The 27,555-nt window shown below is 24.6% G+C and overlaps 1 protein-coding gene across 1 annotated transcript in view; it reads left to right on the top strand.

Moving 5' to 3' along the window:
- The first annotated feature begins 8,333 nt into the window (after positions 1-8,333).
- The window catches only part of LOC129618689 (uncharacterized), an 82,651-nt gene continuing 63,429 nt past the window's right edge, over positions 8,334-27,555 (top strand). Inside the window, exon 1 of the mRNA XM_055533590.1 lies at positions 8,334-9,001. Coding sequence (XP_055389565.1) covers positions 8,359-9,001 — 643 coding nt within the window. The 5' untranslated portion in view covers positions 8,334-8,358. The remainder of the gene's footprint in view (positions 9,002-27,555) is intronic.

The following is a 27,555-nucleotide window of genomic DNA, read 5'->3' on the forward strand; positions in this document are numbered from 1 at the left end:
TAAATTATTTTTGAAGTTATCTAAAATAATTTAGTATAATTTTACAGAAAAAAAATCCATAAAAAGACTAGGTTTTTTACTAACAGTAATTTAAGAAGGAAAGATATCTGATTATAAAATTAGACATATAAAGAAATTAAAGATTAATTTTTGGATTTTTTAAATTAATAAATTTTAAAGAAAGTATGGTAAAAATGTAACAAATTGTGATTGTCTATTAAGACGTTTAACCGAAACAATATAAAGATCATGGTTCTTAAAAAATTTAATGGGATCCCTAGACCGATTCGGGTGGTTGTTATATAACTCCAAAAGCTAATTTTTAATATTTGAAAAAGTAATAAAGCCAGATAAATGCAACTTGGAAATCGTGTGTCCAACTATGGGTCAGAAATATCTGTGAAGTTTCTATAGAATGGTTTAACAGGTTCGAATAATTCCTATACAACAATGAAAGGTGCAGGGTATTAATTCAATCGATTTATACCGACTGAAACGTTTTTACTTGTTTCTTATACACATTTGCATTTTAAATTTGCCATTACATAAGGGTTTTCGGACAAGTAATATTTTAATATAAGTAATATATTTTCGGTTCTTCTAAATTTTCTAGGGAGCTGATTAAGCTTCTACACCATAGACTTTCTACAATTTACTGCTCAGGTTGTTAAAATATTTTTCAAAGCTTTTCCAAAACTTTTCATATATTAATACAATTTCAATGTATGGCAAATTATAATGTGTTTTTATTCTGGTGTATGTAGTTTCGTAAGAACAAATTCTATGAAAAAAAATTAAAAACTGCGCCTTAATATTAGTTAAAGTAACCAGCGTATAACAATATTATTTAATATTAAAATTATATAAAAAAAATTCACAAATTTTTGTTAAACGTATTTTTAAAAAATACGGATTCTACTTTGCTTGTCAATATTTTCGCATCGCATACAATTGAAAAGGCAAAAAATGAGCTTTTTAAAAAAGATAAAATTATCTTTTAAATTTATTCATTTAAATTGAAAACAATGTGCTCGTAATTCAAGTTTGTCCATTTTAGTTTGTATGCTAACAAAATTTTTACAACTTTTATCGTATCTTAGATTATATTTTCCCTTTTGTACCAAATTCTAAAAATAGTTTTCTATTTTAGAATAAAAGCACTTTACAGTTTGCAGATACTAATCATGATAAACATTTAATATTAAGATTAATTGTTTCGCCTCGCTTTTTCAAAGTTCTATGAAAGTAATGAGAATCAATGCCAAATACATACTTACATACATATGTGAATATATTTCATTAAAAAATCTAATTTTGTATTATAAATGAGTAAATGACCTTATTCAGTTATTATGTTTCTTGCTAATGTACTCTTAATTTCATCCTAAACGTATGCAGTGAAACATACTACAATGTTCAAAAAATGTTGTGAATAAAGCACCATGTTTTCAAAATTAAAGAGAAATGTGTTCTCTTAAACCATTAGTTTGATATAAGTTTTATAAAACTTTGACAGCTAAAAAATTTTGATACAACTTCGTATTGTAAAACAAATAAGAAGGAAACTGAGCTTTCCTGTGCGTGAGCTTTGCCCAAATTAGTTTTCATGAAATTTTCTTGCAATTTTATCACGAAATTTTTTGCCAACTATTAACAAAACTGAAAAAACTGCCTGAGTAATGTACAATATGTGTAAAAAACCACTTGCTAAAACAATCTACTCACAAAATATAGCCTTAAAAATGTTTTCATAGAAGATAACTAACTAACTGGTCACCTAAAATATCTTCAAATTAACACGCGTGAATTCTTATTAATAAAATATAAGAAAAAAATTTAAGCAAAACGTTTTAGATGCTTAAAAAAGCAAAATAATAATAAAGAGAACATTTGCTTATATTATAATTATAATATTTATTACACATTTTAAAATATCATTCTAGAAAAGTTCATTTACACCTCTAAAATAATAATAATTATAATTTTTTGAATCAAGAGAAACGCGACATTGAACTTGCAGCGTGAGTTCAAATACAAAGTTGTGTACATACATGTATGCTTATACATACATAATATAAGTCTCTGAAATCTGGTTGTTTTGTATATTTATATGCAGAGATATGTATGCGAAAATTTGTATATACATATCTATATATATACACGTACATTAATATGTTTATATTAAATTTTTTTATCATTTTTGTTTTTTAGTCATGTGGGTACGAATTGTGTTCAGAGAATTATTATTGTATTTCTTTTGTGTTTTTTGTTTATTTCATTGGTGTGAATGTTGCAATAAAAAAGTTGAATTTTTAGAATTTTTGCAAATAGATAAAAGTTCAAAAAGAGTTAAAATTTTCTATATTTTTTTCTGTTATTTGTTTTTTATTTAAATGTTAAACGATTTGCTTGTATGATCATTTTACTTTAAAGTGACAGCTGATAAGTGACGCGAGCTATTATATGCAAATGTGTATGTGTGAATAATGTATGTAAAAGGAAAAATGATAAATATTTTCCACTGTTTTCAATATATGTATATATAAATAAATTGAGCATTTATTAAGAGTTGCGAACTGCTTTAAGTCAATGGTTCTTATACAGTAGAGAAAGTGTCACTTCTTGGTTTTATTTTAAAACATAGCAGCATTCTTTTAACATTTACATATGTATGTAAGTATAAATTTGCTTGCGGCAATCTGGCTCAGAATAACGGCTTCGGGATTTCAAATTGTCAAATTTACTGTGCTAGTGAAAGATACAAAATTTCAATATAATCGGTCAGAACTACAAAAACACAGGAAAAACTTGTAGGAATTGCCCTTCTTCAGTTGCGACTTTCTCCAAAAGTTCGGGATAATCACTTTCAAGTTTTTTACTGCACATACATATGTTTAGAGTATTTATTGCAATTTATGTTTATTTCGTATCAGTTTACTTATATTGTCATCATGTACTTGCTATTATGTCATCTTGTTACTCAATAGTATTAAAATTTAAAATCGAAGTTACTCAATGCAATACGTAGCGTAAACATAATGTACACATTTGTTATTGTTATTTTTGTTTGTTATTATATTACATATAAATGCAAAAGTTTTCAATAGCTTTGGTAAACAAGTGGTGTCTGTTCATAAAGTGTTTCGACTTAAAATAATTATGAAAATAATTGTCATGCATTAAATGCATATGTCATTTCCTTTGTCATTGCGTTATTTTTTCTTTTACTCATTATCTTGAAGTGGCATCACTACTATTTTACCACCTACTTTGACGTACGAAAACTCCTTTTTTATTATAAATGGATTTTTTTCCTCTTTTCTTAATTCATTCGAGACGTATTTTTTATTTTGTTATTTCAATTAACATGTTAAAATATACATAAAGATGCAATACATTTAAATGTAAAAACGACTTTCCATATATTGCCAATAGTTGACCTTGAGGAGTAAATCAATAAATCAAATGATGCATTTATTATTTTCGATTCAAGAGCGGATATGCAAAATTTTAAGTTATTGAATTTTTGTAAAAAAAAAAAAGCTTAAAGCGAGATCATAAATTAAAGAAACGTAGAAGCAGCATTTATCCAAATTGTTAAAGATACTTGAGGATAGGGTTAAAAGACTGTCTGTTTTTTTTCTTGCTCAAGTAGCGCATAAGTGGAGAAACATATGTAAGCACCCATTTGAACAGAAGCTGACGAATGCTAAAAGTTTCATAGTAAAATTTCAGCATTCATTTTGAAAAATTCAAAATTTTTGTCGCTAGAACGACTGTAACTATACAACAACGACTAACGCTAACATTGTCCTTTAGCAAGTTTACAATATACTAATAGTTTTAAATTTATTGAACATGAAAGATTGTGAAACCTCGCCAAATTTGCATGTTAGTAGGAGTTACTGGTTTTAATTTGTTAAGGATTAAATTTTTTTTTCAAAATAATTTTTTACTCATGTAACATTCATCATTCTTATTTCAAGTTCAATTTATTATTTGAAACAAGCAAAAGTTTTTCACTTTCCGCGTACGTATTAATTTTTAAACAACTATTTAGGGCTGAATTTTCGATTTATTACTCATAATTCAATATGGTCCAACATCTAACATGGATCAGTTGAGATAAAATCTCAACAATTTTGAATAATATCCTATCGAAGCCTTAACTGCTTCGTGTTAGAATACTGGTGATAATTTATAGAAGAAATTTTGACACATGAAATTTTGAGCATTTTTCATTGTCTTAACTTAAGTGTTTTGAAAAAAATTCTGATACGTTCAACATTTCCTTTATTCTTGACTTGTTCCTAAATGCTATTTGAGAATAATAACTGTTATTAATATTTCTGTAAATGCAAAAATTTCAGAATTTCAAATTTTGAATTTAAACTTAAAAACGGTTTTTCTGGTTTTGTTTTTCTGTCAAAAAAAAATTTTTTTCTTCTCTTTGTGTGCTTTTAAACAAAAGGAAATGTAAACAAACAAAATAATGAACTCGCTAATTTTCGTCGATGGCCTTCCCATCGTATAACTTGATCTACATTGAACTTTAAAACTAGAAAAATATAAATTGACGCGGGTATGCAAAATAATCATGTAAAGGAAAAAAGAAAAGAATTTTTTTTACCCAACTTTCTCTTATGTGTAAAAAATTTTTTTTTATTTCTTAATCATTTCTGCTCATATCAGAATTCATTTTTTTTTTGTTTGCCTTTACAAGATTACACATTCATATTATAGACATATTTTAAAAAAAATTACATACCTATTTATAAAATAAAGTATTTTATAATATAACATAACATAAGTTACATACATGTTATACATACAATCATATATGTATGTAAGTATATGTACATAAAAAACGTATAAAATATTTTTAAATATCAACTCATAGGGTGCACACTACAATAGAATAAATGAAACATAAATATAAAATAATAAAAATAAGAAAATTTAATCACAAAAATAAACGGGCACACTATATGAATGGTATATATTGGTGAATTGTTGGTTAAAAAGTCTGAACAAAGAAAAAAAAAATTTATTGTCAGATATTTTAGATCGCTTTAAGGCGTCGCGTCGAATTATTTCTAAAATAAACGAGTTTCCTTTTCTCGCTTTGCTTTCTTTCTAAATTTTTTTGTGTTTATTAAATAATAAAACCATAAAAACAAAAAACATAAATTTAAATATAAAAACAAAATATACCGTAACAAGTAGAAACAACGGTGTAATTTTTAAGTTTTTTACATTTTTGTTTTCTTAGTTGTTTTAATAATGACATTTGGAAATACACACGTATACATACGTAAGAATAAAAAAAACAAAAATATTTTGAAGTGAAATTTTGGATATATATATATATTTCAATATATATATACATATGTGTAAATATTTACTTACAATTTTTTTAATAAACTTGTAAATATTATTTTTATAATTATTAATTGCATTAAAATTGACAGTTTCTTTGGAAGAGTAAATTAATACTCGTATTTGACATAATATAAATAGATATTGTTTTTTTTCTAATTGACATTATGTGTGTACAAATTTACAATTATTATGTATTTGCATGCGACGTAAATTTATTTGACATATTTTGATATGTCATTATTTTGGCTTGTGTAGTTGTGTGGAAACGATTTATTTTGTATTTTTAAAGAAAGTTTTTTAAAATTTCATAAATATATTTTACTTTTATCTTTATATAGTGAAATATACGGTTAGATAACAGTATATAAAATTATATATATTATAACAAAACTTTAAAAAACATTTTTTTAAATACATATTTGACTGTTGTTTTTTATTTTATTGACATTTATGTATATTCTAAAAACTAAGGTTAAATGTACTATTGAATTTTGTATATTTATGTAAATTAGGGAAGGCATATTAACCTTTATAACTTTTTTTGTTTAGATATTTTTTTCCTCTTTGTTGATTATTAAATGTAAGAATTTCATATGAATTCTTTTTAAATTTCAAAGACATTCTAATCTATAGAATGATCCGTGTCAATCCAACTACTTTTGATGTGGCCATACTGTTTTAAATTAAAACGGGATCAGGATTTTAAATTAAAATTGCGAATTTAACAGAAATTAAATTAAGTATATTATTCGAAAAATTTCGAAAAATATAGAAAATTTATTAAAAAAAACCCAATAAATGATCATTTAATTTTGATCGTTTCCATTTTAGTTTGGTAAGTTTTTGTTTTGGTTATATACATATTATATTCTTTTTTGTTTTGAAAATAATTTGTCACCTTGACATATTATATGATTGTCACATAGTTTAGTGGCGTTTCCTTACAATTCTTCTTTCTTTAAAAACACATATTAATTGTTTGGGTTATATAAGACATAATGGACTTCTAGAAATTTTGGACTACCCTGAATATTTAGTTGTATTTATTTTTTTTTAGAAGATTCTACTTTCAATAATCTAAAGACTATAGGAATAAATTTCTTTTGGTTTTAAAACTTCAATCAAATTATTGATATTTTGAAAATAAACTTACATATTTAGTTTAAATATGTAAGTTTATTTTCATGACCTTTATAACTTAAATGTTTGTAACCTTTATCACAAGTTACAAGGAGACATTGATCGATATTTACACATATCATGTACGTGTATGTATATATATAGTTATATATACATATATAATTTGATTTTAAATTCATGAACTTTTATACGAGTATGCACATACTTGCTTCCGATAGAATAAATATTCCGACCTATAATGGTACCTATGTACATATATACATATTATGAATGTTATTCTTCAAACTCCAAATGAATAATTTACTTTGTGTTAATTTAATTTGCTAAAAATTATCAATAAATTTTTATACTAACAAATTTTTTTTTTTATTTTTCTTTGTAGATATCAATACTTCAGGGTGATTCATGATTTAAAATAAAATAATCGATAATTTTAAAGAAAATTGTGACCGTTCTAAGAACACTAAAGCTTACTTTGCATTTTTTTTACACTAAATTAAAAACCGAGAAAATAATTTTCGTTTTTATATTAAAAACTTTCTATTTTGTGTAAAAAAAAAGTGAGCAAAAATTGTAAACCTTTTTAATTGCAACGTAATTTATAGTGTACGAATAAAGGGAATATAAAACACTTAAAAAAAATAAAATGAAATAAAATTTAAATTCCACCGGGCAATACCCATACCATCAAGAAAATAATGTGAATTTCGTCAGAGAACAGCTTTTTTACAATAATATGATAAACAAATAAATAAACAAAAACTAAACAGAAAAAAAAGCTTTTGAAGATCACAATCGAGCATCTGAACTTATAAACTTATTTTAGCAGTAAGGAAGTCTGCAGTTTTATTTTAGTTCTTCAGATCTTGTGCTTTGGAATAAAATAATAATTGTAGTATTTCTAAAAAATTTTTTAATACAAAAAATTGCATTTTAATTCAACATTCTCAACATTATTTTTGCTTGAATATAATTAAATGTGTTTAATAATATTTTTGAACAAAGAAAATTATTCATTTATTAATTTTTAAGAACGAAAAAAAAAGTATTGAACAAATAACTGTGACTAATTGTGAAATTTTGATTTTAAAATATTTTAGTGAATGTAGCTGTATAAAAAAGTAATTAAAAATACATGAAATACTTGGAGAAAATATTATAAAATTCACATGTGCTTTATTTAAAAACTTCTAAAAAATTTTTACGTATATTTGAGAATTTTGTTTGATTTTCATATACGCATACATACATATTTGTTTTTGTTTTTGATAACAAAAGTTCTATAGTTTTTGAATAGAGAATATGAGCAAAATAATAAATAATAATACTTTATTATTTTTTTATTATTTTAATTTATCAAATGAAATTTTTCAAAAGCTTCTAAAAATTACAAATAAACATCAATATTCTAATGTTTATTTACGATACAAAGTGAATTTAAATAATATTAATTATGAAAAACTTGATTTTACTTAAATGAATTTTACATTTGAAAATTCTCAGAATTAAATTAAAAAAAATTATACGCAGTTTCCTGCTTTCTTAAGTTTTTCTGAAATTTCGAAGTATAAAAAACAAAAACAGAAAATAACGAAATTCAATAAAAATAAAAGATTACAATTTTTCATGATACAAAAAATCATATGATTACGACTATAAAATTTTCAGAAATAAAAATTTTTATTTTAAAAGAAATATTAATTATACAAAACATTCTATGTAAAAGAATTAAAGAACTGAAGAAATTAATTAAATTTTAGTAAATTGTGTTTTGTTTTAATTCGGTCTAACACAAAAAAAAAAAATTAAAATTTTTTAAAATTTAATTATAAAGTAATGGATGCAATAAATTCAAAATTTATTCCAACAATGATTATCTCAAGAAGTTCAAATTCAAAAGATTCAAAAAACGACAATACAAAAACGCTAAAAATGTCTTCTCATTCTTCGAATAGTAATGGAACTAATGATCAAATGGCAATTAGAAAAATGAAAAATGATGCAAGATGTGTTAATACAGAGAAAATTTGTGTTTCTACAGATCCGGTAGGAATAACTTCATCATCATCAGAAAAAATAACAGCATCAACAAAAGTAACATCATCTCTTACAATTAATAATAAAAAAACAACAAACTTAACTAATATACAAAATTTACATTTATTAAAAAACAATAACAATGGTAAAAATGATAAAAATAATAAAATTTCGCCACAATTATATAATACAAATTCAATTCTATTAAATAGAAGCAATTTAACAATCGAACGGCAATTATTACAAACGTATAATTATTTTATGTATAATGGTCAACTAGTTAATAACTCCGTATTTACAAATATTACACATGATAATAATATGACATATTATCAAGCAGTTAATATTTTGGCAATGATGACACCATTGTCAATAATGCAATCATCAGCATTTCCAACACAATTGACATACGAATTTATTCCTATATGCCAAAAACAAAAGGGTAAGTGATAAGTTTTAACCAATTTGCAATAATTATGATAGTTGTTTTATATTTTATTTATTTCCGTTCAAAAACGAGTTTCTTATGTCATATTTTCATTTACTTGAGATTTTATTTGTGTTACAGCGATTTTTGTTCAAGATGTTACTTTAAAACTTTTTTTACTTCCTTTGAAGGTGTAGTATATTTAATGTTATAAGATCGATGGTGCAAAAATCCTTCATCTATTAACCCCTTCTTTTATACATTCATTTTAGTTACATAAGTGGTTTAAAATCAAAACCTGTTCATGTAGCTAAAGTATTTTTGATTGACATTTGAAAAAGTAACTTTGAAGAAGAACATTTCACATACGCAATTCTGTATTCGTAGCGTGAAAATTTCAAATATAAAAAATTAATTTTGAATGTTATAATGCGTTACATGTGTTATCGGTTTCAAAATTTTTAAAAAATAATTTTTTAAACTTCTCTTAGGTAATTCCACATATACACATACGCATATTACGAGTAAGTCATAATATTGGCCTCTATATTTAACAATAATTTCATATACTTTTGTATTTTCTTTGTTCAATTTATAATTAAAATTATTTTATCATTACCTATATTACGCTACAATACCACATATGCACATGTACATGCTTATACATACATACATGTATGACGTGTCCTTCCTAATCAATAGTCAATATTGCTTTTTCAAGTGTTTCATCTTATTCGTAGTCACGCTCGAATATTTAATTTTTTCCCAGCTTAAAAATATTTTTTCAATTAAAATATTCATGAGTCATAGAGAATTCCCTTTAAATAAAACATAATATTCGTATACTAAGTAAAATTTGAAAAACATTTAGTACATTTTGTAGTGCTTTTATTTCTCTTCTGTTTCCAAATTCAAGGTAATTTCAGTACAATATTCCGCGCTGTGACGTTGAAAACTTGAATTAATTTTGTTTTTTGTTCTGCTTTGTTGTACCTGCCTTACTTTGTACATTATTTTTAAAATGAACTTTACAATGAATCACAAACATTTAAAATTTATAAAAAAAAACTTAAATTTTTTAAAATAGTACATATAAGTATGCATGTACATACACATGTGTGACTATATAAAGTTATAAATATATTTGCTTGCAATTTATTTAACAAAAAATTTTTTTATTTTATTTTTTTGTGTTTTGGCTTGTTAATAAAGTTTTTTTATATTGTCAAACTTGTGCGCCACGTGCTATGGAATGTGATTTCTTTTTTTAGAAAAAAATTATGCAAAATCACAATAGTTAATTCAATAATATAAATAAACAAAATAAGTTAATTTAAAGTTTACAAAAATAAAAAATTACTTTATTAGATTACAAAAAGGCTACTTAAAACTTATTTATGAATCTGTGTTGTTTCTGTTTGATTAGCATTAATAGAATTACGGTCGCGTGTTTTTTCTAAATAACATCAAAAGCAATACAGCAGAAAAAAAATTTAGTATAATATGAGAAGAAAATTTAAAATTATGTTTGATGTTCCTTCTGTGTGAAGTTAGTTACATTTTCTGTTTATTCAAGTTCATAAGAAATCTTTTCTCTCTCTCAAGAGCTTTAATTCACAACTTCAAATTTAATTAAAAAAACTTATGCAATTATACGCCTGGAAGTCTTTCAAAAATACACCGAACAAAAGCCGGTTTAATTCAGGTTATTTTTCGTCTTAGGTCATAAATTATTTTAATTATTTCAAGAAATATTTAGTTTAGTTGCTTATTTTCGTTCTAGCTCAGTTTAGTTCCGATGGAGTCAGTTTCATCTTACTGATCTAGCCAAAATCTTACTGATTTAGTCAACTTTATGTTACGTTTATAAAATAAATCAGTTAGATAATCAGTGAGTCCAACTTATTTATACAACAGAGTTCGTAACTATGCGAAATATGTAAAATTTAATTTTGTAAAGTTGAAAATAGTTATGAAAGAGAATTAGATTTTATTAACATAAAACTTACTATTCAATAATTAAGAAAAATATGAAGACACAAAATGTTTCAATTTGACATTTAAATGTACCTACATATGTATGTATGTAAATGTCACCGGTTATCACATTCTCTGATAAAAATAGAAACTCAATATTAATTTGTTTTGATTTAATTCAAAGTTTCTATTCTCTTGTTTATCGTTGAATATAATGAAATAACCTTTATACCTTAAAGAGCTAAAAAAAGCCAATTTAATCAAGTTTGCATAATTTTTTGAAAAAATAATATAATATTCTAAAATAAATTAATATTTTACGAACTTGTATTGTACACACTTATTAGGTACAGCAATATAATTTAGTGTCTTTTTGAAATCTGCTCTTAAAATAGCCCACGCCTAGAATAAAGAGGCGCATAATTTTCAATATATTAATTGACATATAAAAGCTTTTGTATCTTCAACTTTTTCTATTTTCATATAAGTACATATTGTAGAACATTATATGTATGCGTATACTAGATTAATATTGTCTTAGGAAGATACAAATTTTTATTAGTTTATTTTAAGTGAATAAATAAGAGTAGCTTTGTTATCTCTTAACAATCTTACATTCAATAAAGCTCTGTATTTTTAATGGGGGATTTCAATGAATTGGACCTTTTTATTTCGATTTTAATTAGACTGATTGAAGATAATAGATATTTTATAATAATACAGATTTAGTTGAGTAACAACTACATGTACTAATTTAGTACAGTAAATTTAATCGTGTTAAATATTTGTGTATAAACGTGTGTACACATGCATATAATTAATGTAAAATTGTTGAAATGAAGATATTCTAGAAAGTAAAATAAAATGCTAAAACAATTTTGTGTCACAAATAAATTTTACGGTGATGTATTTCAAGTTATAAAAATAATTTTTACTGAAGTAATTCTATTTGTTTTATAGAATTAACTCATAGGTAGAATCAAGATTTGACAGATATTTTGAATAATTTTTTTTTAACTTACTTCTAAGAATTTTTGGGAGAAAATGAGTTTAAACAGAAAAACTATCTGTAAAATCAGTATAGACTTAATTTATTTTATGGATGTTTTGATTTGCAATTTATTTTCTTTCCATTTTGTTATTGCACTGCAATATGCGTTATTGATTTTGTATGGTATAAAACCATAATACCCTACTTGTTTGTCCAGATTAAATTTTAAGTTATTGTTTTATTATTTTTGGCTATACTATACTGTTACTAAATATAAAATTTCCAGTACTTGCTTGTGATCATAAATCTTAATGCTTAATTATGTCTAAATTCTTCTTTTTCATGTACATACATAAACTGAATTTTTTCTCTAGTTTCTTTATGATGTTACGAGTATTCTAAATTCTTAAATATTATAATCTGAGAAGTAAGTAGGGATAGCAACGCAATCACCTGATTAATCTCTTGTTTGATAAGTATTTCAATTTTGTTGAACAGATTTTTTATTACAACACGTTCATTAAAATTAGAATACGCCGTGAACAGCATATGCTCACCTACTGAATTTGAATTTAATTAAATTTTTCAATTAAAATTCTAAGATTTAAAATTAAATTAGGAAACTATATTAAAAAAGCTTTTTTAATAATTGCGGAAAAATTAAGAAATATGCGGTAAAAATATTTCAATTACACTTTAAATTATATTTTCTATATGAAATTTGCAATTGAGAAAAAAAAAACACAAATTTCGAAATTTTTTTTTATTTTTAAAAGTAATTTTATGTTTTACGTTTTTTTATTTCGAATACTTGAATTTCACAAATTAATTTCAAATTGACATCGACCAATATTATCCTGCGACAACATTATGTAACAGTTATGTGTAAACATGCTGCCGGCATAAACTTTTAACCCACTTAATTATTAAAAAAGAAAAAAAGACCTACCATGTTAAACTCGTTTTTACCGTTATTATGCAAAAATATCAGCTGTAATTGGTAGTGGTTTTATTCGCGCGATAATGTTCTACTTTTCATTTTCATTAACTATGAATAATGAACTAAATTTTATTTTTGGTATTGAGATTTTTTTGTATAATTTTAATAAATTTATATAAGTTGTAAATTGTTTTTAATTAAATGAGATAAATGGAAGATGAATAAAATATCTGTATAAGTTTTTTTCTCTATATTCTTATATATGTATGTATGTTACAAATACCTATACATAATAATGTGAAAATATGCAAGTATACTTATCCACAAATCAAACATTTGATGCAAATGATAAAAAATAGGAATGAAAAGTGGTTTTTATGATGCAATCGTCAGAATTAGAAGTGCAGTAAATTGAAATTTGGCATATAAATTTTTTGAAATACATTATGTACTTGGTTCGTTTGTAGTTACTTAAAAACATGTTAGAAGAACATTTTATACTTAAACTAAAGTTTTGAATTCAATTTGCAAATTATAGTATAGCATTCCGCCAAATACAAGAAGAAAAACAAGAAAAATATTAATCTTTCAAAAAAATTAAATTAAATGAGTTGAATAGAAAGGCGAGAATGTTGATTAAAAAATTTTTTTTGTAATATTGCATTTGGAAATTTGGGTCAAATTGTAATGTTGAGACTGAGAGATAAAACTTAAATCTAATAAACATAAAAAATACTATAAAATGTCAATTTTAAACTTTATAGATTTATTAATTTATAAGAGCATTTTTTGTTTTAAGAAAGTAGAAGTTAAAGTTTTCCAGATGTTTTACAAATCCAGAAGAAAAATTATTGAGGAAATTTTATAAATATCGGTTTTTTATAATCAAAAAATATTGTTCATCAAACTATAGCTCTCGTTATAATATAACTTTGCCTAAATTTAGGAGGAATATTAAAGTAATAATTTCAAAAATAATTTTGAAAAAATGCTTATAAGATTAAAAAACGTCTGTCCCTCAAGATAGAAAGCGGAAATTTTGTTCCAAAAATCATTTATGTATGTACATAAATGAATCTTTACTAGAAACTTATTTCCGTGAAAGAAAAATTTTTTTACATTTCTTCCCTTTTCTAAGAGTAACAGTTCCTCAAAACCCCAAAAATGCTATTTTTAACAATTTTTTAGTTCTGTAAACACAGAAAAGTGGCATAGCATAGTTGAACTTTAAAAAAACAAAATGGTCATTAAAATTTACTGTTATCTAAAATCCATTTTTTTCAAATTTTTCATAACGTTTTTCTTCTAGACGATAAGCTGTAAGAGTCTGAAATTTTAACAGCTTTTAAATACTAAAAAATTGTTTATTTTATTAGAAGACAATATTTTTCTCCACCTCCATTCTCTCTCAAGTTAGCCTTTCTCAAAACTAGCAAAATTTTAATATTCGACAAATTAAATTACCGAATCTGCAAGCTTTTCCAAATATCTATAAAAGTAAAAACATAACGATAAATGTCATGTCACCGAAAAATATATTTATTTATCTTAAATCACGCAATTAATTTTTTAACTCATCATCTTGTTAATTAAATTTTAATTAAAATTAATTAACGTAATGATAAAATTTAATTTAAATTATTGCTAATAATAATTTAAAAAATATAGCGCATTGTTTTTAAAGCTGTAATTTCACTTGTTTAAGGGAAGGTGCAGTTTACAAATCATTGATGATGAAGGAGAGCAAAATGTTAAATTATGTTATTGATTTTGTTTAATTTAAATTTTCCCATACTTTTTACGAAAAAGTTTCTTAATGTCCCTTACAAGTGGAGTCTAATAATCAAGTCTAATAATTTTCAAAAATCAAATTACATTTGACTATCTGCACAACTATCTGACTATCATGATTCTTACACACTTTTTCGCATTTTTAAGATTATATCTAAATTATAACATGTATAATTTATTGTTTTTGAATTTTTAATAATAATTATTAATATATAAATGTAAGTATATAATGGCAAATTTGAATTTCGCAACCGTCTCAGTCGGCATTGAAAATGCGCTATAAGTTTAGTTTATTTTTCATTTATTTTTGATAAATTATGTAAACAATATAATTTTATATTTACTTTAAGTGTAGAAAAGTAACATTTTTGTTATTATGTAATTTTAAAGCACATAAATAGAAAAATCGGATGATATTCAAAATTTTTCAATGCTATCATAATAAATTCTTTAAAAATATCAATATCGAAAATTTTAATAACAAAGGAAGACAGCAGCAAAAAAAAACAGAAAGTTTAATATAATATAAAAATTTATACTTTTCCTATATGCTTTTATTTTCAAGTGCGATTCGCGGTAACACCACTACCCCACCGTCATTAAATGAAAATAATTAAGAAATAAAAATTTACATACATATATACGACGTACGTACATAATAATATACATATAATTTTTAAATTTCAAAATAGTTTGAATAAATAAATTTACTTTGTGTATGCAAGAGAACACTGCATGTCATGCACTAATTTAAATATGTTGTGCTTATTTTTATTTTTGTTAGTACGTATGTACATAAATGCATAAGTTTTGTGTCAAGTAATTTGTGTGCATATTATTTATTTTACTTCCTTACTTAATTCAATATTACTGGTTGTAGTCGTTATTTATTTTATTAACTAAATTAATTGCTAATAATATTAAATGCATTCTTTCATTCAAAAATAAACAATATGTGATTTTTTTATATTTTAAAAGGGATTAAATTGATTTGCATTTTGAAAAAAAAAATAAGCGCCAGAAACTCAATCTTTGCTATTCAGCCTCAATCTTACAACCTCAATCAAGGCGAGAGTATAATATAAGAAGCCATCATTAAAATTAAAATAGCCTTTTCTTGAGAACAATAATTTACGCGTTAAGTCAAATTTATTGAGATAAGCACTCTCTTTATAGGAAATTTAGAAAAAGATATTAAGGATCTGATATTGTAGAATGAGTTTATTTACTTATCGAGTTAAAACTAATTCATAAAAGTTCACTTTTTGCTAAAATTCAAATTCAAATTTTTCTCGTAATTTCAAAAATAAATTTCCAAAGTCTAGTGCGCAATCACATTACTCGGGTTTCAAGAAATTGTAACCATAAAATTTTAATTAAAACATCTTGTATACTTGAGTTGAACTTTAAAATCTTTAAAATTAATAAAAAAAATGGTATCTTTCGTTCGCTCAGGTTTGCCATTTCCCTGATCAGTTCAATTTATTTGCAATATTTGAGTATATACACGACACGTTTAGATTTTTTTATACTACCTATTGTTAAAAAATTATTCCAAATACACATATTCGTTTAATATAGTTTAGTACAACTTAATAAGATAAAATGTATAAAGACAAATACTTATAGAAAAGAAATCCTTCAAAAAGAACAGTAACCCCCTGCTTATGATAGGCCTTACAATTCTTAAATGTGAAAGGTTGAATGACAGATTAGGTTTACTATTTATTTTATTGTATTACTGAATAAATTTTGGTTTAGTATTTTAAAAATTCAAAGATACTTTGTTCATGAGTATAGATAAGTGTTTTAAGATTCATCCACTGATAACCTATTCGAGTAGTTGACATTTAAGAATAGGCAAAAAGTTCAATTTTCTGCGTGACTTTTTTTTGTATACATTTCATGTAATGACAGCGTTTTTAGATTTTTTTAACCTTTTTTAATAATTTGAAATGCAAACCAACTATTTTGTTTAAAATTCAATTCTTAATTTTTGATATTTAAATGATAATGTAGGTGATAGGTTGAAATATTTTCAAGATTTTCCTGATGTGTGAAAGTTTACAGTATGTATGGCGAACATTACTAAATTGCTTTCAATTTAAAAAATTCTAATTTGACTTTAAATACAAATATTTTTTGAGGTTAAATTTTGCTTTTCAAATGTAAAAAGAAAAATAATTCTAACAATTAATCTAAGTACCTAAATATGAGTTTTTTTAAATTATTTTTAGGTTTTTTAGTACGATAAAATCGATTTTTGTTTATACGAGTAATGATTGTAGCACTTTTCCCTTCAACAAGTGAAAATACTGCTTTTAATATAAACAGTCTATGAATATCCACCGCACTATTTAAATTATTTTCCTTCATAAACGAAACTATTTCTAGGATTGCATATATTTAGGATGAACGATTTATGCAGTCTTTGAAATAAAGCAAAAATTAATATAAAGGGGGTTAACATAATGTTCGATTTTTAGGGTTAATTGTTAGGGTTAATTTACCGTTAGCTTTCTGCGTTTATAGAAATTTGAAAAAGCTTGCGGTTTCGGAAATATAAGGTGTCAAAAATTCAAATTTTACAAATTTCAAGAGGTGATAACTTGAGAGGGGGTGGAAATGGAAAAAAATTTTCTTCTAAAAAAATAAACTATTCGTTAATGTCTAAAATTAATTTAATGGGGTATAACTTCTAAAGGGGGAGAGATAGGTAAAAATTTTGTTCTACGGAAATAAGTTTCTAGTAAAGATCTATGTACGTATTAAATTTCAGCTTTCTATCTTCAAGGGTGTAGAAGTTTTGTAAACAAAAAAGTGTCCACGGACGGACGGACGGACAGAATGAAACTAATAAGCATTTTTTTCAAATTTTTTTTTGGAAAAGTGCTAAAAAGCGTTTTCTGTTTAAGTATACTACATAAAACTATTCCTATATCCCTACAAATATTTAAAATTATATTTTAAATGTTTTAAATTAATATACTATAATTAAGTAATTTTAATATTATTTAGTACACGAGTACCTCAATAAACTTTATTATCTTCTTCTACCCAGTTTTCATTATTTAATTGAAATGATAATGAAAAATTTTGATAATTAGTGAGTGTTGAGGGTTTTCACTTTTGAACTTTTAAACTAAATAATATTTCTAAAATATTGTAAACAATTTGTTATAAGTACAAGTCTGTTATTACTAACTAAATTAAGTAACTGTACCATAATTTTGTTTAAAAGAAAAAGTTGCAACAGTGTTCCTCAGAGATAAGAAATCCAAAATTTGTTTTCAGCATTGAGCTTCTCCAGAAAATTTGTTTAAAAAACAGTAAGAGTCAAATATATTTTATAATCCTTTATTTTAATTTTAAAACTGTTGTTAAATTACTTTGAAAAATGTGATCATAAATCAAATTTTCTAATTTTTTCGCGTGAACTCTTAAAGTTCATTTACTCGAAATAAAAAATCAATTTCAATTCAAAACCAAAATGCTGATATCAAATAAATAAAAGAATTAAAATTCAATATTCAAACGGTTTATTGAAACTGCGATAACCTACATTCTGCAAGAACTTTATTTTTTTTATAGAGCAGCTTTTGATAGACCTTCATCAACTTTTTAATAGTGTTGGGCTCTAAAAATTCTTCAAAAAAGTGTGATAAGCTATATAAGATTTCGCATATTTTAAATTGATTCATTAAACTTTTTGAGATTACCATCGCCAAGGAAAGTAGTTTTTTTATATAGCATACTTAATGGTTATATTTATTTGAACTCTATCACGAATTTTCAAAAAAAAAATTTGGTTTTTTATTTTTGTGATATTTTGTGATAAGAAATTCCTTAATATTGGATTAGTCAATCTATATATCATTAGATTTTCACATAATCACGTTCGAAAAATATTGTTTGCAATAGCCGTGGATTGTTGTAAGATATTTGACAGTTATTGAAAAGCAAAAAATGTTTTGAAAAGGAAATTTTTTACTTTTTATTGCTTTTAGAACGAATATACATACACATACACATGAAAAGCTATTATTAATAGCATATATGTATGTTTAATATTTCCAACAAATTTTTGAAAAAAGTGCTTATTAGTTTCATTCCGTCCGTCTTTCCGTGTGTCTGTTTACAAAACTTCTACACCCTTGAAGATAAAAAGCTGAAATATATGTACATAGATCGTAACTAGAAACTAATTTTTGTAGAACATAATTTTTACCTATCTCCCCTCCTCTAAAATTGATACCCCTCAAAACCTTAAAAATGCCAACCGTGGTTTCTTCTACCTCGGCATAGTATACCTGAACTTTGAAAAAACAAAATGGTCCTTAAAATTTACCGTTATCTAAAATTTTACCAAATTTTTGATGCCGTTTTTATTCCGGACCACAAGTTGAGCTTGAAATTTCAACAGTTTTTAAACATTAAAAAGTGTTTATTTTGTTAGAAGAAAATTTTTTTTCGCCTCCTCTCCCTCTCAGGTTATCAGCTCTTGAAATTTTGCAAAATTTGAATATTTGCTACCCTATATTAGCAAAACCGCAAGCTTTTTCAAATTTCTATAAACGCAGAAAGGTAAAGGTAAATTCTATGGTATTAAAAAATATAATTATTTTTCTTAGTTCATACAATTAACCCTTAAAATCGAGCATTATGTTAACCCCTCTTTAAAAAAATTTTGCTTTAATTCAAAAACTGCATAAACCGTTCATCCTAAATATATGCAATCCTAGAAACAGTTTCGTTTATGAATGAAAATAATTTAAATAGTGTGGTGGATATTCATAGACTGTTTAAATTAAAAGCAGTATTTTCACTTGTTGAAGGGAAAAGTGCTACAATACAAACCATTGGTTTGACCCAACTTTATTTAGTTAATGGTCTATTAATTGTGTAATGATTTCAATTTAATGAAAAAATTTTATATACTTAGAAAGTCTTTGAAAAAGGGCTCATCTTTGAGAGCCATAAATTATTAATCAAGTCGCTTATTTTGTTTTATTTTACGTTCATTTATATACATACATTGTGGAAGGGTTCAAATGTTTGTATTTTATACAATTTCAAAAAAAAATTAAATTATCTCATTGAATTCCAAAGATTGATAAAAATATAAATTTATGATTTTTACTTGTTTACTTGCTTATATGCTTTACTCTGTCTGTCCATTAGTTCGTGTTTACAATTTTTCAAAAACAGTCTATTTTCGGCAACTTTTTAATTCAAAAATAAGAATAAGCTTTTATCAAAATGAATTCTACATGTAACTGACCTACATTCGTCTACTTGGATCATTACGTTAGCGTTTATTTTATTAAATTAAAGAAAAAAAAATAAAACTTTTTTACCAAACTAAACGAAATGTGTTACTTTAGAAACCGGTTTTTTCATCTGGATTTGTTCCTTTATAAATTTTGTCTTGTTTGCGTTTATAATGTCACAGTTGTTTAAATTTAATTATGTACATACATTTTTGTGTATTTATGCCAAATAATATACATAATTAGTTTGCCAATAAACTTATTTGCTGTGCTTTTACTCATTTCTACTTACTCTAATAGAGTTTATGATCTTTATTATTTCTTAATTTTCATTCATATCAGTAGAAAAAAAAAAAACAATTATCATGTACTTTAAAGCGATAAGTGAACGGCAGCACAATAACCTCAAACAGAGCAGTATAAAATTAAAAAAAGAAGAAAGAGAAAAAGCATTTTTTATTTTGATAATCCTATTTCATCGCTAAACTTTTCCAAAACTGGAACACACAAAAATCGCGAACCTTTATTTTGATTAAAAATCAGAATACAATAAAGAAAACATAAAAAAAAAAATAATTATTTTCATTTCTAATCACTGTAGGATACGAATTAAGTACTCAAAAAAGAGATTGAGTAAAAATTCATCTTGTATTCGACTGTAGCCCGGATTGTTTTGATTATTGAAATAGTTAAAATTGTAAATTCTTAAGGTAGATCACTTACATATATGATCGCTTAATTCAAAGTTGTGAGCACTTCCAAGGGTATTATAATTCCAGTTTGATTCAGAATACCTTCAAAAATTTATAGATAAAACGTCAAATCGTCTCTGTGAGCATTTTCTGAGTAAATTACTCTATAGTTATCGCCGTTTTTGGTAAATATTATTATTTAAATATATACATACATACAACGACTTAATTGTGCCTGCTTTGAAATATGCCCTTAGCTAATTTATAGTATAAATAATTAAAATTGTTTATGTATGCATGTTTGTGTATACATATTTATTTTCATTTATTTTAAATGTACAATAATTTTTTAATTTCTTTTTCGTAAACGAAAAAAGAAAAATGAAAACGACAAAATTTTGTTGTCACCTTGACCCCGCCATAAAAAATATGACAAAAAATATTGCGCATTAAATTTTAAAAAAGTTTAAAAAAAAAGATAACAAACAATTTATTAAGATTCATTGATCTAAATAAACCACGACCTAATACAATGCAGCCGAAAGCTACATTGCAATCGTATATGTTTGCAAGTAGTAAACAATCTTATTTTGTTTCTTTTGGCTTTTGTGTGTTTTTGTCAAACAAAATTCGATTATGGATAACTAATTTTTGGCAGATGTTTGTATTTTACAAATTTTATACATATTACTCGTATAAAGATTCCATGACAGATTTTTTAAAAATTGTAATTTAATTTAAAGAGTGTCATATTAAAATCTCGGATCTTTATTTAAAGGGAAAATTTCAAAAATTTGCTCTCTATACAGACAATTGACTCTAAAAATTTCCTTAGTTAACGTGAAATTTTCATATATTAATTGAACCAAAAAGTCAAACAAATTGCTGAGTAATAAATAAAGAATATACTTTTTAAAAAATAAAGAAGTTTCTTTTAAACAAATGAATTTTATGAACACGTCGAAATCATACATATATCAATATGACAATGCATTCAATGTAATAATATATGTAGTTAATTTTCATTTTATATGTTGATTCGGTAAAACTGGTTAAAATTTCAATTGTAAAATTTTTTATTAAAATCAGATTTCGGATTTTATTTGAAAATCTACTTTTAAAATCTAAAAAGGTACGAGAATTTTTAACTAGGTAATTTTTTTAATGAGTTTAATGTCGTTGTAGAGAAAAAGGTTGATAGTAAAAATTAAAATTAAGTTAAGTACAGTGTAGTGTCATTTGTAAAGTATTGCTCACAATATACAACATACGTATATTTACATAACATAATATGTTCACATACATGAATATTTCGTATTCAAACATAATATTTGTGAAAGAGGTTTTAGTTGTGTGCTTACAATTTCAATATTTGGCTTTCTTATTACAAAAATTTTTGTTTTTATTTTAACAATTTTAGTTTATGGTTTGGTGTTTCATTGTAGCTGAAAGTGTCAACTTTTGTCCAAATAAATGCAGCACACAATAAAAATTGAAATACCCTAGACCAAAAATTGAAAATTAATCTAAAGAATTATGATTAAGACATAATATATCTTACCAAATATCTTCTAAAAACATGTTACATATATTTACTATGATTTTTGAATTTATTGTTAATAACAGTTATTTACCATTTCAATTGAAAGTTATACAACTCTAGTTAGTGAGAACATGCTATTAAATCAATTACAAATCCAGCTGAGAATTTGGGAGGAGCTTATTTCGGCATTGGTGATCCATATCCGGTCAGAAACTTTCAATCTGACATTTCTAATTTCATTTTAATTTTAAACATTTTAATAACACATGTTTTCATTTCTATAACGTTAAGTAGGCTAAAAATCACAATATTTTTGTTTTGAAATAGAATAGAAGAAAATTATTTTGGTTTCTAAAAATTTTTTTAATTTTTTTTTTTCGAAAAGTGGGAGAATTCCAATTGCAATAATTTCAAATATGAAACGTTCAAGAGATGCGAAAAGCAAATAGCAAATAGACACTTTGATGTTTGAATACTTTAAAAAGTGATAAGTTTCGTAAAACACACAAAGTGATTGAAACAAAATAAAAGAAAAAAATATACACATTTCTTATGCTATTCACATACGCGGTAGTTAAATGCAAAAGCAAAAATAAAAAATATTTATTTTTTTTTAAATTCTATTACCTTTTAACGCATTTGGCGCGCGTTTTTCTTGTACACTTGCGAAAGCATAAAATTTATAACGAATAGTTGAAATTTCATAACAGAGAAACAAAAAAAAAATTAAGTGTATGTAGGTTTTCATATAGGCCTAAAAATTGGCCTGAATTTTTTTAAATAATCTTTTTTTTATTTTTTTGTTGTACTTAATATAATTACGAGTGTACTTAGGATAATTAAAAAGTTTTATTTCGCAAGCAAATTGAAATGAATTTCGAACATTGTTTTCAGAAATTTATTATAGTAATTTTGCTTTATACAATGCTTAACTTAAATTAAGTTCAACTTTTTAGTAGTTTTCCAAGTAAATTTTGAAAAGGTGTGGTTATTAGTTTCACTCTGTCCGTCCGTTCGTCCGCGAACCTGTTTACAAAACTTTTACACTTTTGAAGATGGAATGCTGGAATTTCATATGCATTTAGATCTTATCTGGAGCCTTTTTCGCCGCTTTCCATCAGTTCTAATCACTTTCTAAAAGTTAAATCTTCAAAGATCATAAAACAGCATTTTGTAGCTATTTATTTTAAAATCATAAACATTTTTCAAATTTTGCAAACGCAGAAAAGCAGTGGCTGGTTTTAGTCGTAATTAAATATTTAAAATTAGCCGTTATGTAAAACCTGTTCCAAATTTTTGTTATCGTTTTTCTTCTACACAATTAGTGGTATGAGTTTGAAATTTTATCAGCTTTTAGATAGTAATGAAGAGTTTATTTCACCACAAGAAAACTTCTTGCCACCTCCACCCCGTCTCAAGTTATCCTCTTTCGAAATTTGTAAAATTTGAATTTTTGGCACAGGAAGAACATTTCAGATACTTCAGCTTTTCCAAATTTCTATAAATGCAAAAAGCTAACGGTAAATTCCATGTCATTAAAAAATATAAATAAATTTTTTAACTGATGCAATTACCCTTAAACTCAAGCATTATTTTAATGCCTCGTTCAATTTTTTGTTTTGCCTCATCCCAAATGTATGCAAGCTTTGAAATATTTTGGTATATGAATGAAAGTACAAATGTAATAATGTAGTAGACTATTATTAAAAGCATTATTCTCACTTTAGGAAAATTTTTTGATATTCCTCTGTACTTATTTATAGTTCAAACGAATTAACTGTTTTGCTTAAGTTGATTTCATTTTCATTGGATTTTCCTATTAGATACTTGTTTATTTATACATACATAACAATACGAAGAACGCAGAGTTTTTTTTTCATTAAAATAGAAAATAGTGTGAAATAGTGAAATGTTTTAATTTATTATCACGTTAAATAATGTTATGCTTTGAAATTTATGAGGAACTTTACTTTATTTGAAATTTTGATATATGAATGACCTTTATGTAAATGGCACTGGTTCAAATTTCATTTATATTTGAAGACTTCACATCCAAAATCACTTAGATATTTTGTTAGTTCTTGTTTTTTTTTTTATTTCTTTTGAAATGTTTGAAAATGTTTACAATGTTGTTGTTGGTTCCTATTTTTCATATACATATACATATATAAGGAAATCTTCTACATGCTCCTAGTCTAGCGCATAGCGAATAATATGTGAAATATTATTATATCACGTCACGTCATTAAGTTAAAACGAGATGAAATCATTTTCACACTGGTAGTTTCTGGATACTGGTGTTTTGTCAGTACATATAATGGTTTGTCTACTTATGATAAAAGGAAACATCATAAACATGCTTAAATTTCATATAAAAAAAACACATACGAGTAGCTTCCCTTTTATTTACCTTTAAAAAAATGAAGAAAACGACGTTTAGTAAACAGTCTAAAAGTTTAATTAAATGGGTACGTAATTGTATAACTATTAATTATTATTCAGCATAGAACATATTTTGAATCAGTTGCCTACAAAAATGAGAATTCTTTGTTTCACTATAAAGAAAATTACAATATAAACTAATTTAAATATTTACTAAAATATAAGTATGTATTCTGTGATTTACATCATTTAACAGATTTATTAAAGTGTGATAAAAATAAATAAATTGAGTTGATCAAAATGAAACCAAATTCAATTGGCGTATTTGCAAAGTGTGTGACGTGTTCTTAATGTCTGTGGCATAAATTAAATCACAAAGTTTGATTAGTGAATTATATAAACAGTCTTACGTGAATTATAAAAACAGTGCGAATTACTTTAATACAGTACGACATCAGCTAATCGAAGTGTCTAAGATATTATATTATTGTCTTTAATAAAATGAGTAAGAGGTTATATTAAAAATGCGTATATGAATAAGGATATTTTAAGTGTGTCAGATTTGATTATAACCGTAATAAAAGTTAAAAAAAAATTCTTACATATCGAAATTTTGTGAAAGTGAACAAATATTTTAATATGGAATTTACAGTAGTGAAGTTAATTTTCGAAACTTATGATCTCTCTTTCTGTCGGATTAAAAACTGAAATTATAGTTGTGGCTTACGTCATTTATCAGAAAAACAAAACTTTTCTTATGATGTTGTTGTAACATAGTTCCCTTCCATATGGATAGTTAATAAAGATAACAATTAAATTGCATAAAATATTCACTGTAGATTATTTTAATAATTTAAATGCAATGCAATATTTTTAATGGTGCCAATTACTATTTAACAATTATTTGCGTAATTGAAGTATAATGAGTACATATGTGGATTAATTTATTATATGAGCGCAACCTAGAAAATAAATTAAATGAATAAGTAATATAGACTTCTTGGCAAATGGATCGCCATCAAATTAACTGTAACAGTTTGTGTGTTAATTCAAAAGTTAAGAATTTCAAACATTTTAAAATAACTAATTATTATTACGAAGATAGCACTGTAACCGCTAATTAATTGAACTAAAAATTAGCAGTTCTAGGGAGCATTTGAAATTACTTGTGCATCAATTCAGTTATTGCATTTCACAAAGTAAACAAATTTTAATTTCTTTTTCTTGTGACCTCTTTTACAGAAAAGATACAACGTTTTTTTTGAAATTTTCATTAATTTTTGCTCATGAAAACCAGACTGTTGGAATGGCGTGAAGAGGCAACTTCAACGTGATCCACAAACATACATTTTGAACTTGAAGTTTAATTTTTTCAATTACATTCTGTTTATTATTAATATTTGTTTTTAGAGTAATGTTTTTGTTTACCCTATTCAATATTTTTTTATTTAAAAGTTATTTAGTAATAACGTTAACTTGCCCGATTTTGGTTAAATTAAGAATTCATAACTATAGAAACTTTTTCTATTAATATTTTTCTAAAATTAAACTTTCACCGATTTTTGTATTTTTCACATGTAGATATACATACATATATGTGTATATTTCAAATACGAATTTGTTTTGACATTGAACTTATTAATTATAAATTTTTGACATGCTTCCACAGCGATGTGTTTAGCATTCACAAAATGAATTTTTGATTTAACATAGCATACTTGCAATATTTTAAGTATACTTACAACTGAAATAAAATTAAAAAAAAATGCTTATTGCTTTCACCTTTTTCCCATCTGTTTGCTTGTCCAATAGACTATTCGTTTTGCTCCCTTTAAAGTAGAAAACTGAACTTTTAAAGAGATTTTAAATTGAGGAAAAGTAAAAAGGAAGCAACTTCTTCAACATGAATAGATTGATAAAAAATTACAACTATACGTATAGCTTTTTTTTATACAGAAGTTGTCTAATCTTACATTGCGAAATTTTGTAGACATTAATTATTAATGAATAGTTTATTTGTTAAAATTATCTAAATCTCAACTTCCGGAAAATATTCCGGATTCAAAATGGAAAATTTTTCCCTATCAAAAACATCATTATTATTTATCCTATATGGCCTGACTGGCCGTCTAAATCGGCTCTTATGCCAGTTATAATTGTTAATTTGTTTTCTCACTCCGAAGGTATGCAATGAAAGAATATAATTGTCACAATATTGAATGAATGATATAAATAAGAATTAAAAAGAAAATAAAGTTTTTTCACTATTTTTTTGGGAAATGTGCTGTTTTTAAAATCGTTGGTTTAATTTTAATCCGAAGTCTTTAGTTTAAGCTCTTCCCTTAAGGAGATTTGTAACTTAGATAATTGTATAACACTATTATGATTAACATAATGTCAAATACCGGGTTTTAAGAAATTTATAACTTTTTTTTTGGAAAAGTCTAAAGTTTTTAAAAAATTTAAAAAAAGACTGGCTATTACGATGTCAATTTCGCAACAACTTGTTTTTGCGCTCACGTACATTACGGTATTGCAATTGCCGTGGCATTTCGTTTTATTCTATATAGATCCAATAAAACCATTTTAATATAGTTATTTTAGAGCAGCAAATCGTCTGGCTTACCTGTATTCTTTTTCACTAGACTCATATTTTCTGACAACCATTAAGATTAATCGGTTAGTTTCAGCAAGCAAACTTTTTGAATAAAGAAATCTAATTAGACATTACTTAATTTACTTAAAGATCAATGTTTCATCGAAAATGTGCCAATTTAATTTATTTACTGTTATTTTAGAATACAAATTTCATTAGTCTGTTTTTATAAAAAATGTTATTAATAATGTTTAAATACAAATTTTTTAAATATTTCTTTATTTAATTAAAAATGTCTCACCCGTATTTCTCATAAAATAAATATACCTATTTATTAATAGCATATATCGGTAAATTTTATAAATATTTTATTTATTTGTCATCAAT

Source organism: Condylostylus longicornis, unplaced genomic scaffold (genome assembly GCF_029603195.1).
Source record: "Condylostylus longicornis isolate FDR11 unplaced genomic scaffold, ASM2960319v2 ptg000010l, whole genome shotgun sequence".
NCBI classification, from domain to species: domain Eukaryota; kingdom Metazoa; phylum Arthropoda; class Insecta; order Diptera; family Dolichopodidae; genus Condylostylus; species Condylostylus longicornis.